This window comes from Accipiter gentilis, chromosome 9 (assembly GCF_929443795.1).
Source record: "Accipiter gentilis chromosome 9, bAccGen1.1, whole genome shotgun sequence".
Taxonomy (NCBI): Eukaryota; Metazoa; Chordata; class Aves; order Accipitriformes; family Accipitridae; genus Astur; species Astur gentilis.
The window spans coordinates 7,326,380-7,346,117 of record NC_064888.1 but is presented as its reverse complement, the minus strand read 5'-3'; the positions used below and the strand labels follow the sequence as shown (position 1 = coordinate 7,346,117).

At 41.6% G+C, this 19,738-nt stretch overlaps 1 protein-coding gene across 2 annotated transcripts in view; it reads left to right on the top strand.

Annotated features, from left to right (window-relative positions):
• PRKG1 (protein kinase cGMP-dependent 1) overlaps positions 1–19,738 on the top strand; it is a 527,620-nt gene that overhangs the window by 363,382 nt on the left and 144,500 nt on the right. For both annotated transcript variants that reach the window (XM_049810177.1, XM_049810176.1), the window contains exon 5: positions 2,917–2,980. In XM_049810177.1, coding sequence (XP_049666134.1) covers positions 2,917–2,980 — 64 coding nt within the window. The remainder of the gene's footprint in view (positions 1–2,916; positions 2,981–19,738) is intronic.

The following is a 19,738-nucleotide window of genomic DNA, read 5'->3' as shown; positions in this document are numbered from 1 at the left end:
GCTGAACTCAAGTGCTGAATGTTTTCTTTTGTATATTTTCAGACTTTTTCACAAATTTCACAAAATTGTAAAAAACGGAGTGTAATTTTTCTTACCTCTTGCTGTGCTGCAACATCTTCAAAGATTTCCTTTGAGTCTTCTGCTCCTGTTTGTTTTCTTAGCATGCATTTTCCTACTTGCAGCAATTTGCAGCTCAGCTGCTTTCCTCTAAGCTCTCCCTTTAGACCTGAGGCTCCATTTTCCTTTGAGTGCAAGTACCTGCATGGAAATAATCTCCAAAACATTGATTTTTGTACACAAATATTTAAATAATACAGGTGGATTTTGGAGGAAAGCAAGGATCTTTTTTTATCAATCTGTTTAATGTTGTCATGGAGAGAGTGGGGGCATATTTTTATTGGCCTGGAGACTCAAGCCAAGAGTTCAGTACTGTCTTATACACTTGAGCATCTTTTCAAATCTTGCTGTTCTTTTCAAATCTTAGTCTTCTATCGGTGTTATCATTAGCTCTTTTGGCCTGAATCTGTAACATCTTTTAACAGGTCAATAAACGATTTCTCTCTGCTATTTTATAAAGGCCTTTGTTCAGTACTGGCTTTTTTGGTACTAAAATGATGAGCAGTCCTGTAAGTCCTCTTCTTATGAGACTCAAATATAATTTGTCTGTATTGTCTTTTCTAGCTGTTTGGAATGATACTGGCCCATCATAAATCACCATAAATTTGTGATGTTAATTGTGGAATTCTGTGATGTGATGTAGTTGGAGTTCGTTTGGTCAATGATTTTCCCATTATCTGCTCTAGTGCTGTGTTAAAGTTGTGTTTATCTTGGGATATTAAGTAAAGAAGGAAAATTTCCTAAGTTCTCAGTAGTAAGATTTAGAATTTTTCAGAGCTCCTATGCTATTTCCCTGTTTCTCACACAATTGGTCTATAATAGATGTCTTCTGCTACCCTCCCTTAGATTGCACAGGCATAATTATCTGTAAAAAAAATATGCTGTGATGCATTTTCCCCCAATTTGGGAGTGTGATGGTGCAACCACGGTAAAATTTGTCCAGATGTCTGGGAGTATTATCTTCTCCCACAAGTTTATTCCTCATTTGGGAATGCTAGAGTTGGTATAATGAACTTTCATTTTATACTTAGGCCCAGAATTCATATAACTCCTTTTAAATTATGCATTAATTATGCTCACAAATTAAGTTTGCCAGGCACTTCATGCTTGGCCCCAGACAAAATACTGGCTTTTGCTATCAAGCCCTCTCTCTGCAAGGTCTTCAGACCTGCCTTTGCTTTTGTGGACTTTGTCTGTGTGCAGAAGCAGCCACCAAATTGTGCATCCAGAGTGTTCAGGGCTCGTGAACCATAGGTGGGGTGATTACCCCAAAGGCACGTGCCAGGACTTGCTCTCCAGAGTTGAGGATTGCAAAAAAAAAAGTATGGGTTTGGTTTGGGGTTTTTTAGGTTCCCAAAACATGGAGTGTAACTTTTATGCAGTTATGGGATCCAAAGTAAGAAGTGCAACCTTGTGTGAAAGGAAAAGCATGATTTATTTTGGGTTATATTTACCTCTCAGCAGGAAACTAGTCCCAAGGGCTCCCTCCCTCCTCGCTTTGCACCTGATCATGAGTGTTCCTGAAATCCGAGCAATGCATTGGGGATCTCAGTTTAATATTAGGAGCATAGGACTATGTTTACACCGTGTGCTGGAGCGTGATAAAGCAACTCCTGAGCGACCTGTTCTTGGAAATGGCCTTGGTAGGGCTGTATCAGCTCAGTGCTAGGCTTGGGCTAATATTTCATCTAGATGCATTGCTAATTAGCCCACCAATGACAAGCTTTTTTGATTAAAGCAGGTGCAGTGCTGCTTTTCTGCCTCTAGAGCATACATTGTGTCTATGTGTTTAGTTTAGCATCACTTGGGAATACTGATGAACATGAAGTTTTTATGGAAAATGGAGAATGAGAGACCAAGGTATTGCAGAATCACAGACTGGTTGAGGTTGACCACTGGAGGTCATCTGGTCCAACCCCGCTGTTCAAGCAGGGCTACCTAGAGCCGGTTGCCCCGGACTATATCCAGATGGCTTTTGAATAACTCCAAGGAGGGAGACTCCACAATCTCTCTGGGCAAGGCTCTAAGGTTGTGGAGGTGCAGCTTCAAGGTCAGGGTAGTTGCAGGAGATTTGGAGACCCAAGTTTGTATCCTTCATCCTGCTCCAGACTGAATTAAATCTCAGTCCTGTGGACCCTGGGCCGGTGGGCTCTTTATTGCTGTATTGCCCTCTCACCTCAACCAGCAAGTCAAGCCTGGCCTGGGAGACCTTTGCTGAGGAAGATGCTACCAAACAAGTGGAAAAGTTGCCTTTATGGCAAAAGAAAACAAACAAACTTGGATATAAAATTCCTGATGAAGACTTAAGAAATTCTTACAGTGGTTCGATGCTGGTTTGTTGCTGACCCTTTGTGGCTTCGTGCTCTGCATTTTTTATGTCTCTGTGTGGTTTCAGTCAACCTGTTGCTGGTTAGAGCTGATCTTTTCTGCCTATTTATTTATTTATTTCTACTGGGATGCAAGCAGACCAGGAAAAAATTTGTACTGTCATACATGTGACTGAACAGGTTTGCGGCACAGATTAATTCCAGTAAATCCTTAATTGATTCTTAGTTGATTATCGGTTTTATGATTGGCTCTCCAGATGTTTATTGCAAGTGGTCTCCCATCATAACAAAATACATCTTGGCTGCTAGAAGAAGATCAGATTTCCGTTATATATGCCACTTTTCTGGTGAATGCTTGTTCAGCCCCAGATGACGAGGGTGAAATATCTCTGGAAGATTGATGAGAGAAATGCAGCTAGATTTATGAGATATCTAGAGGGATCCATTAATCGAGGTTTCTCTTGTATTGCAGTGTTCCCACATTCCAGAGCCTTCCTGAGGAGATACTTAGTAAGCTTGCAGATGTCCTTGAAGAGGTAAGTGCTTTTAATTTTGAGAGCTAATGAGTTCAGAGTCTGCGAGCCTTCTGGTGGCAATATCCAGGCTCTTTTTTCCAAAAGAACAACTTCACAATTTTGTTCCCAGTTATGGTTGACGACTGTTCCAGCACATTGAGATGACGAGAGGAGCTGTGTGAAAAATGAATCCAGTTTTGAACAGGACTTATGTATTTTTAATTGGATGTCTATCTAATTGCAGAGCAAAACAATCATTTCCTGCGGTGTGCAGAAGGGAAACCTTTTCCTCCAGCCCCTGGTTCAGTGGTGGAGAAGGGGGGGATGCGAAAATACTCTTTCCTTTCAAATTTGATGTGACGCTTATGTTAGAGGGCAATATCATGCCTTAAAGGAGTTGTCACAGAAAAGCTGCTCCTGTGAGAGTTACAGCAGAGAGAGGTGATGTAAAACGTGTTGAGATATTTGATGGTCCAGATGGAGTTGCACTTTGCCTACCTGGCTATAACTAGTATTTCATTAGTGTCAGGCTTTTAATGGGTCTTTATTTTAAAAAAACAAAAACCACAGACAAAACCCCAACAACAAAAAAACCCAACCAACAAAAAAAAACCCCAAACTAAAAAAACCTGCACCCTACCCCCCAAAAAACACCCAACCCCCCAAAGCAAACCAAAACCCTCAACCTTGCCCTGAAAGTGAACAAGTAAAATGGATATAAAATATTTGAGTTTCATTGCAGGCAGTTTGTCCGCATAGTTTATTCACATAGCACTCCGTTCTGGGCCTGCAGAATTGCATGTGATTACAGAACCTGTTAATAAAACATTTCAAAATGTAGCCCTGTATGATTTAACCGCAGGAAATCTCTGTGTACAGTAGTACTTTATTTCATTCATTGTTGGTTTTTCTCACACAAGCCTTGCCATCATAAGCAACCCTGATAAATACGTTTATAGAAAAATGTTCATGTGTACCACGTCTGCCATTGATTTTAAGAAATGGTGCTTCTGACATTTGATTATTTTTTTCAGAGCATTGACAGAACATTGTTAGTTCTTTGCCTTTTTTAATTTAGTATACAAATAAATTTTGTAATCTCAACAAATCAGTTGTTTGTCATACAGAATAATTGCATATTTATAGATAAACTTTATTTCCTTTACTGGAAAGTAAAGGAAGTACTGTTTTCCTTCCTAACCAGAAACAGAGTTTAATTTGCTTGGATTGTATAACCAGTGTTAAGCCCCTTATCAAGAGTTAAGGAAAAGAATAAAGTCAATAAAAGTTTTCCAGGGACACCTGAAGTTTCATGGCAGGGGAAAAAAAATCATAGCAAACATCAACGAAGAAATGAGGTACGAAAGCAGCATCTGCGGGGATAACCCTGTAACCTTAGGGTGGATGCTATGGCAAGAGAGGCTGGTCATCCCGGTCTGTACTGGGATATGGCTCCCAATTTCCTATTTAAAATCACCCTTGTTATTCCCTCTGGGTTGGTCTTTAATTTAACATACCAGGTTTTGCATAACTAAAAAATCGCTCTACTATGATGTTATGCATTATGTATTTAACACTATCTAACCTATTGAAACTAAGCAGCAATAACTTTATCCTCTCTGTTGCTGTAACAAGGATTGGATGAAAATGACTGGTTTGGCACAGTTTGAGGCAGGGGGAAAAAAAATAGTGTCATTCTTAATGTCAAGATTTTGTGCAGTTTTTCTTTTGATACAATAATGCAACACTTCTGTCCTACAGTCTTTAAATAATTTCTAAAAACTGTTAACTAAAATCCAGAAGCAAGACAAAAAAGCTGGTTTAATTGCCCGTTATCCAATTCAAACTTGGAAATGGCATAAAGACAGTGGGGAGGAAAAAAGGTCAGTGTTTTGATAAGATAATTTCATTTCTAGAATTGATGTAAATACTACCAGAATTTCCTTGGATAACTTGAGAGTTAACAAAACCTAGGGTAATTTCCTTTTTTCTTGCAGTGGCTTCTGACTTGCGCGAGATCTCTCCCATCAATGAAATTGCTAGTATTTTATATACATGAGAATAGAAACAAGTCTTTTGTGTTCAGTTTTAGCATGTTCAAAACCAAGCTACTGATACACTGGTTTTGCCAAGAGATCTCCCAGGAGTTAGCTTTCTACGGCCATAATTTATCCTGTTTCCAGGCCCTTGTTCTGGGGATGGAGGTTTCTCCAGCTGTGGATCACTGCAGTTGACACTAATCTCAGAGCAGCTTTAGGGTGCACCTATAGCCTCAGTCCCAGGATTTGGGAGTCACTACTAGACCCTGGCACAGCTTTTCCCAGCACCCGAACCTGACCCTTCTGTCTTCTTCCATTACATTTTTTTTAATTATATTCATGTTTCTCAACATTACATATTAATAAGGATCAATGTAATGTATAACTGACTTTATTAACATCTCTGAAATCGTTGGGTAATGCCGCAGTGATTTTCACCGTGGCGGGAAGCCGAGCATCCCTTCCAGCACAGAGGTTGATTTAGTTTGGTTGTAATGCCATCTCTGCTGCAGCAGCACTGCCTGGCCCCTGATTTTATTGCACTGTTTATCCTTGTGCTTGCCAAACATAATGGGTGAGTCAACAAGTAATATGTTCCTGCGGCTCAAGACTTAATTTTTGTTTTACTTGGGGTTTGGTAGCTCAGTGTCTTAATAAGATGAGGTTTATTTCTGCCTGTAGGACAGCCCTCTTGAAACATTTGCAATTGCTTGCCCAAAACCCCTATGATGCAAAGTTTCTGCTAGATTCATCCAAATTATGGGGCAGGGTGAGAAGAAAGATTCAAATTGGTGCATCTTGAGTCAAAATAAATGCATGGGTTTGTGGTCAGCTCAGTCTCTGCTTTGCATAAACTAAGCTGTCGGCAGGGGGTGGCTGTTTGGGAGAGCAAGGGTTAATGGTGTTCCTGCTGTGCTAGGGGTGAAGGACGCAAATTCATCAGTCATTCTGTACAGGGAACAATTTTTATCTTTATTTTTCTGTAGAGTGGTGCGTATCATCCCACCTTTGCTGTGTGTCTAGGATGCGAGAGGGAAGACATAGCACTAGAGTCCAGTAAAATGTCAATAAAATTTTCAGACTAGAATTAGTATCATCCCCAATGTTTTTTGGTTTTTTTTTTTTTCTTTCTTAGTGCCTGCTTTTTCATATTCAGTTGAAAAGCCCTTCTTGACTTTTCTCTGACTCTTCAAGCATCATGCCCTGGGCTGCTCCTTCCTAAAAAACCCCGTTGCCCAATACCTCTGGGCTCTGGTGTGCATGCTCACAGCTCCGTTGCTTAACAGCGTTGCACCGGTGACAAAATAGTTTCACTGTATCGTATTTTGGTAAAGAAAATCAATGTGTTTATGTTTAAATATTGGAGGATTTACGTAGTTGGAAAAGATAACAGCTGCCAGGATGCTGCTTAAACATAGCTGTGTGCCTTACCCCCATGCGAGTGCTGCGTATCTCAGATTAAATACCTGAACTGGTATTTATTGTATGAACATCTTTGCTGTGGATGAATGCAAATCTCCTTTGGAAGACAGTAAAAGTGCCTTCTGGCACATTATTTTTATTCATAAAACATCTGAATAATTTTAGTTTCCTTGGGTGAAAGAGGGGAGTTTGTTTGCAAATTGAAAGACTTGCTGTAGATGATTAATAGGTAAGCTTAAAAGTCTTTTTTTTTTTTTTTTTTTTGCTTCTGTAAACCTGAAAAGCTTTGTGAAAATGCAAAAGCCTTGACCTTTCTTTCCCCACTCTTGAAGGCTTTGAAACAATTTACGGTTGCCTTTTCTGATTATGGACTTTCTGTTTTTCTTAGAGTTTAAAAAAGAAACTTTATTTTCTGCATCAGGCATCCTTAATATGTACCAGCTATATATCACAAAAATAAATGGATTTTTAGTAGTAAACAGTTCTTTTCCAAGAATATGTAGCCTTAGCGTTATGGCACTTCATTATAATGTGGGCAGTTTATAACAGACAGGAATAAAGTATTGATTTATTTATATTTTTTTAAGGCAACTAAAATGTTTTGAAACACCCATAGAATAACTTACAGCAACTGAGGTGCTGTCCACATATATGACACCGCTGCCAACATTTAGGGTCCTGTCTCCTCTGGCAGCCCCCAAACTGGAAGGTAGCGAAGCGATGTAGCTACCCCAATGGAAATTTGGGAGGAGAGGGAAGAGCATCTTCCCCACTTCAGGTCTCTGAGAGTTTTCACCTCTTTCTCATGGGAATGGGGAAACTGGTATCTATAAGGACTCCGACGTATTGTAAAAATCTCTCTGGGTCACGGCACTATTAATATTACCTGGACAAAATGCGTCTGCTGTCTCACCCAGTGGTTATCTGGAAGGTACTAAAGTTGCTGGTATTTTTAGTCTTTACGGATTAACTCCGTTCGTTAAATGAAATAAAATCCTTAAGGGAGGAGGATGGTGAGTCTGTAAGAAGTGGATCAAATTGCCAGGAACCGCACCACAGACAAGAGAATAAAAAAGGGAATTTATGGTCACGGAGGAGAGAAACCAAACAAAAACCCCAAAATGCCCAACCTCTAGTGTAATTTCTCAAGATGCGACTCCTCATGGTATAGGTGCTTTGTCTCCCTATAGCATAGCAGAGTGCCTACAGGACATGATTTACCTGCCATTAAGCACCTTTGCTTTGTCTTGGCGATTAGGAGGGAGAAAAAAAAGCAGACAAGCGGTACTTCAGTATTGGAGCAAAGTGGCATTTTTTTCCGCCGCTGTGCTCCCAGTTGAAGACTGGTGGCTTTTTTTCGCGACGTTGTGTATATGGGAAGAAGTAGGACCTGCTGGAGACGTGGCTGGGGTGCAGTGGGTGGACCTCCTCTCCTCTCGGCGGCCTTCAGCTCTGCCCATGCGCTTGCGAAGCTCTTCCAAGAGCTCGGCAGGAGGAAGGGAGTACTCCGGGCAGGAGAGGAGATGCTGAGAAAAGGGAAACCAGCGGGGAGGCAGAAGGACAGCTGAGTTTGAGAAGGTGTTTGAAACGTCTGGAGGAGGAGGAGGAGGGTCAGTCCAAGGTCTGCGGTCACAGTGTGGCCAAGGAGGGGGAGGAACATGTAATGGGTACGGCCATCAGATACTCTGGCCTCGCATCTCTTTCTTTTTTTCCTTCTTTCTTTTTTTTTTCTTCTTTGGGGTAAAAAATAGGGATTTCTTTTCCATCCTGAGGTTGGTTCACTTCCTGGTAGTGTTTTTCCTCTTTCAAGGGTATTCTCTGTGTCATTCAAATGTAAAGCTTATCCTTGAAAGATTTATATCTCAAAGGAGTAGTTCAGGTAACAATAAGTATAATTAAGGTTTCTTGATCTTGTCTCTTTTGAAACCATTTCCAGTTGCTCATGATTTTGATGACTTACCCATTTGATCTAAAATTATTCATTGCAGCTGCTGGCCTACAGGTGACTTTTCTTTTCTTTTTTTTTCCCCCCATCGCAAACTACTAATCCCGTTTCAAAGGAGATTGCTTTGCCTGTATGTCAGGGGTGGACTTGTTACCCGCCTGAATATCTGTCCCAGCTCAGCTGAGTTATGTAGGGTTTTCAAGGTAGGGGAAAGGGGCGGGAATTCAGAGAGCCTGGGGGAGCTGGAGAAATAATCTGTGATTTAAAAGTTTTGTAGTTATAAATACACAGAAGGGGGTTGAATTAAGGTTTCGTTGACATTTTCGACTCTAGCATTTTCTAAATCCTGTGTACTTGATGTTCCTGTGCTGTTTGGGATTTAGCATACTAATCCATGTAAGATGTTATATGTATGAATTGGAGCAGTTTGAGCGACAGAAAGCAACAAATGCAATTTCAATTTGGTTACCAAAATACCAGAGGTTCTTTTTGTGTAGATAATGTCAAATCTAAACTACATCAAATGGATTCTTCTTGAATGTTGTGTATCCAGAACTCTAGGTAGCTTTGCCATATATATATATATTTATATATAAAATTGCTATATGTTTGTAACTATATGTATTTAATATTATATAAGCAATATATAATAGATATTTAAATATAATATAAATATGACTAATTGCCTCAAATGTGCAAACCACTTCATTAACTAGTCCTAGGTTTCCTTGCTGTAACTGTACAGTTTGGCTTGGGAGTGCGTTAGGGCCCCGGGACTGCCATTCCCCATGTCTCCCAGCACGTATTTTGGAAATTATTTCACTAGAAGCATTGATAGTTCCAAATTTTAATTTAATTTAAAGCATTTTGGAGGTCCAAGGGCTAGTGATGTGCTTCCTCCAAACCCAGGCAGCTATGACTTGGCTACCTCATTGATCCCAATGCATATATAGTCATAGGCAAATGGTGCTGCCAAACTATTTGAGCAGTACAAGTGAAGAGAAATGTGTTAAATACCACAGGCAGATGATGCCAAGCCTGAGAACTGTGTTCTTGCAGCTCACTGGCTGCGTGCAAAGCACATCTTGGGAGTGTGATCTCAAAGTGCTGAAAGCACGGATCACAGCGCCTGTCTGCAGCCATTTCATTAAAGCTTCTGTAAATGTATGTGATGAGTGTTGCTTGCCACTCTTTTTTTTTTTCTTCTTCTTCTTTTTTTTTCCCCAATTAAAGAATTAATTTAATAAGGCACAAATGGTAAAAGAAAAACAAAATCCATCTCTGTTGCTAGTGGTGCTCCTTCCATTGCAGCTCCTGATGAAGAGCAGCTATCTTGGAGAGTTTCATTGTGTAGTTCAGCTTCAAAAGCTGGCTTGGACAGACCCATCATGTTTTGTCAGCCTTCACGCGAAGATGCCAACCATCCTTCTTGCTCCACATTGTGAAATTAATATGGATCAGAAATTTTTCGGATGCCTCTAATTAATGGAGTCTGAATACAATCCTCTTTTTATACAGAATTGCGTGGCAACAGGGAATAGAACAGGAAAAATATGCAAAACTAATTAGCTTTCATTATAATTAGTAGGGGTTTTTCTGCCTAAATGAGACTGAGGATCACTCTTTGTTAAAGGAAACCAAGTCTATGTAAACCTTTGCTGGTCCGTCCTGCAGGTAATTGTGAGAGACTGAAAGAGTTAATGTCTCAAACATTGTGGTGGGGCAAGTTCTGCTTAAAGAGGAACCCTGCACAGCAAGGAACCCAGGTGAAAAGCCCATCAGCTCAGACACCAGCAACAGGAGGGGGAGGGCGTGCTGGAGGCTGCCCAGCTCCCTCTTCTGATAAGCTCTTCTGATACAAAGCTCAAACAAGGGCCCTGTCTGCAGGGAAGGAGGAGTTACTCCACACATGACCCCCAGGCTCAAAGGCTCTAAACTGATGAGTTTGAGCGCCCGCCTGAAGGAGGGGCAAGGATGATAAAAGGGCAACGGCTGACTGAACCAACGCTGGACCCGGGACCGGTGAAATCTTTCTCTCTCCCTTTTTCTCTCTCTGTCTTCTCTCTTTCCTTTTCCACAATCCCTACACCTCATCTTTGTTTCAAGACATAAACCGTTGACCAAGTCTGAGACTAAGAGTAGATGCAGCCGCCCCTAGACCCTTCTCTGAGGAGGAGTCTGGAAAGGAAGGGGGTCTGCTCTGAACCTCCTGACTCAACGGGAGGGATCTCCTTATTCCCTGAATTGATGTACATGGTTACACGGTTTACAGAAGTAGCCTTATGCCAATTCCTGTTGTGAGAAACCTGCCACCTACTACCACGCCTCCCCAGTTCCGTTTGCTTCTGTCATGAATAAAATCTTTAACTGATCATTTGGTGTTGTTTCACCTTAATTTAGCCCGAGGGAATTTTGAATTAAACATGACTCCCTGGTCTGTCCAGTCTGGGTCGTGACAGTAATGGTAGGTTCTGCCTGGACCAAAGCTGATTGGCAGCAGGTATTGATCTGATTTAGAGGCACAAACTAGATTGAGGGGGAATTAGAAATAGAGAAGAGTAAAATGTTTTGGTTAGGCGAAAAATTCTTTTTATTTGATTATTTATCTTTCTTGATTAAAGGTAGCACTCTGTTGAGGTACATTTATTGAAGGAGCTAGGGGGTATAGTTAGAGAAGTGCTGCCTATGGAGGCAACAAAATGGATTCAGTCAAAATAGATTCAATCATATATGGACAAAATTTTAATTTGATTTGTACTTACATAAATTTTTGAAATGACATTCATGAAAACATAGCTTTGTTTTTGCAGGTGCTCCAGGAAAAAAGCTTTTTGGGTCTTTTGTGCCTTATTAAATAAAAGCACATTAGAAAATAAAATGCGGTTGGAAAAAATTACATGCAAGAGTACAATAAAGTTCCCAGCTGCAATGTCTAGAGCAATGGAATAGAACAGTATCCTCTTCTTAGTCATTGATAAACTTTTTCTGGCCTTTAAACCTATGGAATATGTGTAGCATAGGAATAGATGTATAGTGCACCTATGCTGTATTTTCCACCACGAATTACAGCTGTTCAAAGAATTAAAAGCAATTTTTTCCAGTGTGAGAAACAAAGAGTGCTGATATAATGGGAAAATATCTCTGCTTCTTTCAGTTTTTATCAGGGTACAAAACGCAGATGAATTGGCTAAATCTAATTGTAAAAGATACTGGGGAGAAAGAGAGAAGTGTGATTATTTCTCTGTAGATGGTGATATGACTGTAGTGATGCTTACTCTAGAAGCTGCTCTAGCACTTGCGTTGGGATAAAAGGTGTCACTTTAAGTTTTCCATTTGATTTTCTTTATTGTGGGCACTGACCATTTAAAGGCAATTACAAAGAAGCTCACGCTTAAGTTATCAGAGCAGAAGAAAGGAGTTAAATACTCCCTGGTCCCTGCAGATGCTTGTCAGGAACATTGTCATCCATGTGCGTATTGTAATAGCCATCCTGATTGCTCTGTTTTGCAGTGGTAGAAATGAAGGAGGTGTTTCTTCACACAGCAGTTAATACATCTGTAAAACTTACTGTTAGAAGGAGATGCAGATGAAGAAAAGCTTTGTGGGTTGAAGAGGACACTTGGAGCATCCCTTGAGATTGTGAAATTGAGACCCTCAATGCACAAGCAGAGCTTATGGGCTCAGCAAGACTGACAAGGATCTGGCAAGCTCTTCATCTAAGTAATGGAGAATTTATTAGAAAATTATTGCCTGATGAAGTAGCTTGCAAACAAACTCAAAATTTATCAGGTGAATGGTTTGGTCTAACTAGAGCAGTCTTTTATTTGGATTTGGGGCTGTTAATTTCATTTGAAAGTGAGTTGAAGGACAACAGGACAAGTTGTCTGTTAAAAAAGAAAATTTGCAACCAAATTGAATAAGCCATTTAACTCTCCCATCCTACTAAAATATGCATTTGATTATTTTGATGGTTTCCATGGCCACTCCATCCTAGCGGAAATGAAACCCAGAAAAACTAAATGAGACAATAATGATACGGGGCACTTTTTTTTTTTTTTCTGGTGTGTTTTTTTTTTTTTTTTTTTTTTCTTTGACTTGTTTGGGATCTGGCACCCAAGGTGGATCCCACCGTCCTTCTTTTGTTTGGTGGGAGCAGGGCGGAAAGCTGCTTTTGGGCCAGGCAACACTGGGTCTCTGCAAATAAAAATCAACCAAATAATGTCTTGTATGAATAATGGGGATGGAAAAATGGGAGGCAGGGTGGAATGGAAAATGGAAACTCATGAATACCCAAGATAAATGTGGCTGAATATTTATCTGGTTAATATGACCATGGTTGAGGAAAACAGTGTGCCACTGGTTAAAATCAAGGTGCTGGCAAGTCAAGGTGTAACCAAGTCCTTGACTGATTGGCTCCTTTTTTCTCAATTGTATTGCTTTTCTAGAAGAGTGTGTAATGCAGGAAATGCTGGAGCTATGTATACTGACAGAGCATATAGACTTGTTCAGAAAAACGGCATAGAAGAGTTTGTAAATAGGGAAAACTTTCTAAAAATACTGATACAGGCTTTAGTATAAAGATGGGATTATTAGGAATGTATGGGAAGATGGCAGTATCTCTGTCCTTTCCAAAATGTAGATATCATAATGAATGTAGGGAAGAGGTTTAGCATCCATATGTCTGAGACTTTGAATGACTTATACAGTATGTGGCTTGGGGGGGGGGGGGGGAGGCAGAAAAAAAAAAACAAAACCCAGAAAACAACACACACACACACACACACACACACACAAACCCCACATGGTCAGGGGGAAACCTCACTTGTGCAAGGGTTGCTGAGTTTGGGTCCCTACAGACCTTTGCTGAGAGTTGGCTGGATTTTACAGGCAAAAAAAAAAAAAAAACTTTTATTAAAAATAGCAGGATTTGTGCTGAGAAACTCCTCTGAATGCCAGTTTTCCTTTTCTAGTTTACTTGGGCTCCTTGCTGGTGGTAGGTAAGCTTTGGTTTGAACCATTGGTGTCAGGGGGAACTAGGGATTGATTCCACCTTCAACAAACCTCCTAAAGCAAGGGATTACTTCTCTGCCTCGTGGCAGAGGCAGTTGAAGGCTCAGGCCGGTGCTATGGAGCAGAAGTGGGGAGAGGCGGTGGGGCAGAACCTCTCCCTTTGGTTTAGGCGGGTTGACGTGGATCGCAGCCTCTGCTCAGTGTAAAGGGCAGACACTACTTAATGGTACCGATGAAAACCACTGTATGCAAAGAAGGACCTTAGACCCTGGATGTGAATATTTTTGTGTACAACTAGGGTGATGCTTTAGTGCTGGAGGTAATTATCCTTTTTGGTTTTTTCATGTGTATCTCTAAAATAAATGACACTTGTGTTCTGCTTATCACAGGAATGTTTTCTTTAGAAATAGCTTAATATTTCTACCTTGACAAGCCTTGGCAAAACATGTTAAAGATTAATCTTGAAATTCTTTAAGGCTTGTTAATTTTTCTTCGGGTCCCTTTCTGCTTCATATCCCATCCCCGGGCCGCAAGGGACGTACAAGGTCCGTGGGCATTGGCATTGCGGGGTTTGCTGTGCCTCCAGTTTAGCAAGAAATACTCTCCTGTTCCTGATGCACCCCGTTACCTACCAAGGTCTTGGCTAAGTCCACCCCTGGCTTTTAAAACCTTAGCTGCTGCCCTTGCAGCTTTGCTGGGACAGGTCTTGTTTCATCCACCAACCCTGTGGGTCAGCTGGGTCTTTCTCTTGCCCTTTCTCCACAAAATACCTATCGCCTTTTCTTCCTAGTCCCCTCCTTCATGTCATTTACCATCAACACCCTCTTTTCTCCAGTAAAATCCCTGTAATGAACACATGGGAAGCCGTTTCCCTGACTTCTACCCGCTCAGCGTGGGATAACTGCTTCAGGTTTTCTCACGGTGGGACCTGTTGGGTGTTTGCCGTGGGTGCAGCCGATGAGCAATGCAAACCTGCTGGTCGCAGAGGGCTTCTGCCGAATTTGCTTTGCAGTCAGGGAATTATGTTCTCTTTCTAACTGATTTTTATGAAATGAATTTTGAAACCTCTCAAGAAGTAACTTGCGTTTACACTGAAAATCCCAGTGGCTTCAGAGGGATCTTCTTCCAGAGGCTTTCCACGGGGAGCTGGATTCCTCTGGAGACAGTAGGAGTTTATTATTATTTAATTTACTGTCAGAAGTACTGCTGCCCTTTTCTCTGGGCTTATTTCCTAAACCACAAAGACGGGATCAGCGTTGGTTTTTTTCCAGTGCAGACTATAAAACATACTGAAGTTAGGTCAAAGCACCCCAGCTAGAGAATTACATCTCTTACAGCCATGCGAAGCACGTGGACATATGTATTAATGTAAATCTCCACAAGAATCCTAAAGGCTACTCGGAATGGTAGGAGTTTGGGGTTGTAAAGAGAGATTTTCTCAGCTGCTAACGCAGCGCAGTAGCTTGCCATGCTGTTGTGGAGCCACCTGGAGAAGCCACAGCCTGCTCAGTAGCATCAAATATTAGCTATCCTGTCTGTTTAACAGCACCTAGCAATGAAGATGCAAAAGCCAATGCCGGAGCCTGGATTTTCAAGTGCGGTTTTTGTATTGTGATCATTTTTTCTTGGGTATCCTCCACAAGGGTTTTATAGTTGCCCGTTTTTCAGCTGCCTCTTGAGTAGCATTGTCCTTTCCAGCTTATTGTGCTGTTCTCCTGCATTAGGCATCCCTCTCTTGTTACTAACCACCTCGCAGCCAGATCAGTGGGTAGAAAAAGCCACTCCAGCAAGGATGTGGTTGTCATCAAGGCACACGGTGAAGGCCGCGTCATGGAACAGTTTTCAGCAGAACAGAAAAAAATTTGCCAAAACGCTGCTTTGAGCTCCAGTATTTTATTTTTATTATTTTCAGTAACAGTGGCTTGAGTGGACGCTAAAGCTTTCTGTGGTAAGTAGTTGGTAAGATGCTAGTTTATAAAGCTGCCACACTTGCCATCGCTGCTCTCAGGTTATGCAGGTTTTTGGGCATAAGCGTTTGCTCTTTGACAGGTTGGATTAAACCCAGCTCTGGCCTATCTGGAATATATTTTTATGCTCTCTGTAAGCGGATTCTTCAGACAGTCTGTCACAGCTATAAAAGAAAGAAAAAAACCCAAACCACAAAAACCCCACAAAACAAATCATGAAATTATCTTTTTGTTGGTAATCTTAGATCTTTTCCAGGGTTTCATAGATATGAAAAAAGGGATTTAAGTAAATCCATAATTTATCATTTGCATTGGCAGATTTACAGACTGCCTTCTGGATATATGCGAGATGGATGTGAATTTTTTTTTTATAGCAGGTGGGACAACAGTGAGGTCACAGGGCGCAGCTCAGGAGATCCAAGTAAATATCTCCTCTGTGATCCAGCCATGTGCTTGATTTTCCCATATCCATTAGTTTACTATTTCCAATTTTAAGAGGCTTTGCAGCATATATTCAGGCAAAGCGCACGTGGATTCTGTTTTTCTGTGCATTTTATTCGCTGCTTTTGCCTGCAGACAGGTCAGGGCCAATGACTTGGTGGTTGCCCTTCACTTATATTGAGCAAATACAATATATTCAATTCAAACTGAAATATAATTGAAATGTGTGCATTTGGCAGTTTCCACCGCTGCCGATGTGGCTCAGCTCAAGCCCCTCTCCCCAGCAGCACGCGGAGCCAAGGCTGCTGCTGTCTTTGGGACATGGGCGATGGTGCCTCTGGGCCAAAAAACACTGCTGGGATATTTCCCTTTCTATCTCAGTAAGTTTAAAATTGAACTAGAAAATCTAGATCAGACGTTAGATAAGAAATGCTCTTCTGAAAGTCCATTTCTCTTGAGTGACGTAAGTATCAGCAGCAAGGTATGGCACTGTCTTGCTCCAGTGTGGTGGGCAGGGTACAGATTCATAGAGCAAATGATCCCTTTTTTAATAATAATAAGAGTGCTTTAACTACAGATTTTAAGATAAAACAAAGCTGTATAATGTTAAAGAATTATATCTATGAAAAAAAAAAAAAATCCCATGAACCTCTGTAACATTCCTGGTTCCTCCTGCATCTGCCACCTCCGCTCAGGACTAGCAGCCTGGTTTGCATGGAGCGTCTCCAGGGCCTGATACCAAAAATAAAAAGGAGCTTTTCTGACACCTCGTGATTCACCGGATGGATCTGCCTGTTGCTGAGGTACTTGCTCGGTGCCACGGCTTTGTGCAGACATAGAGGAGGAGGAGGCTGAGGGCTTGGCTTTGCTGTGCTGGCTTCCCGGGGAGCCTGGAGGGAGAACGTGCGTGTGTCTGGTCTGCTGAGCTTCACCTTCTGTGAGTTTATTTTAATAGCAGTTTCCAAAAATCCCTGACTTTAACCCACATACGTACGTACATACATATATAGGCTGATTTCGATGGCAGGGAAGCAAAGAAACAAAATCCAACCTTGTGCTTACCTGAAAATTTTCTGTGATTTCTACTCGTTAGCCCTGAATGGTCTGAAGCAGAAAAAGTGAATTGTTTCTAATAAAGCTCCTTTTATCTGTGAGGCGCAGACAATGCACTTTTATCTGTAAAAGCAGAAAAATATAATTAGCAATTATATTAAAAAAACAAATATTAATTAACTTGATGGGGTTTTTTCCCTTTGATTCAAACTTTATTCCGCTGGTTTCTCCTATACCATTGCCCACAGTGACACCTACTGGCATTTTGAACAAGCCTGGCTTGCAGGCTGTAGCCTCATGAGCAAGTGATTAATGAGGGAAAATGAGGAGAACAGTAAATGTGGTCGTGGAGACACCTGTGGCCACCCAAGGAATGGCCACCAAGCTTTGAATGCTGGCCCTCTGCTCTGTACTGGGGCATCAAGCTTTGAGTCTTCCTGCACCAGCTGAAGAAGACCCTCTAGCAATGGAGCCAGTCATTAAATCCCGGCTTTGTGCTAGGCAAAAGATCAAGCATTAAAATGGGGAAATCCTCCTCCCCTCCCCAAGCCTTAGTGACTTCTCAAAATACACCCCAGCTGGCAGGTGTTTCTTTTTTCAGGGAGTTTATTTTCCTTGGGAAATGAACTTGCTCACGCTCACTTGAGTAGCTTTCATTTTTGTGCCTGTGTATTGTTAAACATTCAATTAAGGTCTTGGGGATAGATTTAAACTACCTTCTTATTTCCTGCTATTGGTGCGGTATTTGCAGCATCTCCAAGTTGTAATAGTAGTAATTGAAAAGTGTCTTTGTGATAGCAGAAAGCTATTTCACCCTTAATCCATGAAATAGTAGGCGTTGGATATCTTGATAGATCACCACAAGACTAAGCCACTGGAGGAAGGGAGAAAGACATTAGAAATGGAGTTACTGATGTGGTAAAATTGAAATGGCCTTATTTCCATACTGCGCAGAATGCAGCAAAACACTATCTGAGATAAGTTTTCTCATTTGCATTTTTAATACCTCATGGCTTTCTGTCCTCCTGAAGAGGGAATTTCCCATGGAGCTTCCCAAAGTGGAATTTCTTACCGCCATAGGGGTCAGATCCTGTCTGCCAGATGGGGCTCGCGAGGGACACGAGGCCAGAAGCAGTAATGGGTGATTGCAGGGCTACCTGCTGATACAAGAAATTTTATCAGCCACTAGGACGGACTGCTTGGTAATGACTAAGTCCTCCTCCCATGCCGCTTTTCGGTGGAAATGAGATGTTTTTTCTGGAGCAGAAGCTTTTTTATTTGACTGTGTATGGTTTGTCAGGTTAGATGAAGGCGGTTTTGGTTTTGGCTTTTTGTGTTTCTGAGGATTAGCCAATTCAGGTGATTCCTTCTGACCCTAAGAAGCTGTGAAATTCAACAATGTGTTCCTAATCTTCAGAGCTTCCAGGGAATTGAGCACAGCTTGGAACTTCTGCCTCTTATTTGAAGTCTTCAGGGATTATGGAAATAAGAGCATGGGACTGCGTTTGGGGATCACACACAAGTTTTTTGGGTATGTGGCTTCAGACCCTGTAGCAGTAGAATAGGGATGAAACTCATTGTCATAAGACACTCAAAACATTGTCACAAGAGACCAACAGAAGTTGTGTGACTTAAGCTTGGAGGTGAACCTCTTCGTAGAGCATTCCTGTAACAAATCTGTCTTTGGTACCTTTTTTGGAACATCCCCATAATAGATCTGTCTTTACCCTGAAGGAAGGGTTAGACTGGGACAGGCTCCATAACTTGCTGGTTCCTGGCAGATATTCTCGCCTGTATTGCGGAGCTGAAGGTAGCACCCGTGCCGTGCCAGCTGGCATTGATAACGGGTATCTGGAATGAAATCGAGGTGTGGGCTTTCATCAAAAAAATCTCATGATCAAAATGGATAGAAATTAAGTATGATAGCAGAGAAATTAGCCTCTAAAATGCATTACTTGGATGAGAAAATGTGTATTTCTCCAAGAATTCAAAAGAAAATACTGAAGAGAGAGATGCGTATCATTCTGGACTGTGCGTAGTGCAATACTGCCATAGTGTACGGCAAGGTGTGTTTAACCTCATCTTCCTGACCTTGGAACAGAGTCCAGGTTCATATACTCTGTGGTACAATTTTAAGCAGCCTAATAGCTATTTAGGCAACCTGAATTGCTGGCGTAGCCCGTAGCCTAAGGATGATACAGCACAAGGAATTGGGACTGACATAGTTTAATGCTGTGATGCCCTCTCCTTGGCTCCTTTGCCTCCCTCACTGGTGAGGGGGTTGGAAAGGTGATAGCAAAGCCTGGTCCTGTAGTACATGCCCACCAAGACCTCCAGGTGGGATTTACAGGTTTTCTTCACACCATTGAAAGGCAGCTCAGGTCACACCTTCATTGCTTTGTATCAACTGGAAATACTAAAAATACTCAGACCTAACTTGCCAGCATGGCAGCAAAACTAATGCTATTCTCTTTTCAAAAAACAGAAGAGTTTTGCAAACATGAGGGACAGCGAAGAAGTTGGCTATTTTGCCTGAAAGCATTTTTTTTACATGTGATTACTTGTAGTCGGATTTCAGAGGTACATTGCAGACAAGAAGAAAACCCAGCTTTGCAATGGGTAAATGCTCTTTGTCCCTGGTATTACACAGCAGATGGGAGGGGAAGGGTCAGAGCACACTGGGTCAGGTTAGCATCTCCCCAAAGCTTCCTGCTAGATGCACTAAAGAGCACTTTGATCCCTTTCTCGAGTCATTTGATTCTCCATCAGCAGCAGGCAGCTTTGGTAGCAGATGCCTACCATCAGAAATGAAATATTAGCTGCTGTCACGCTGCCGTATGCTCAGGGGCCGTAGCACGGACAGGCTGCTTCGGTGTTCACCCTTGAATTTCCCCCAGTTGGG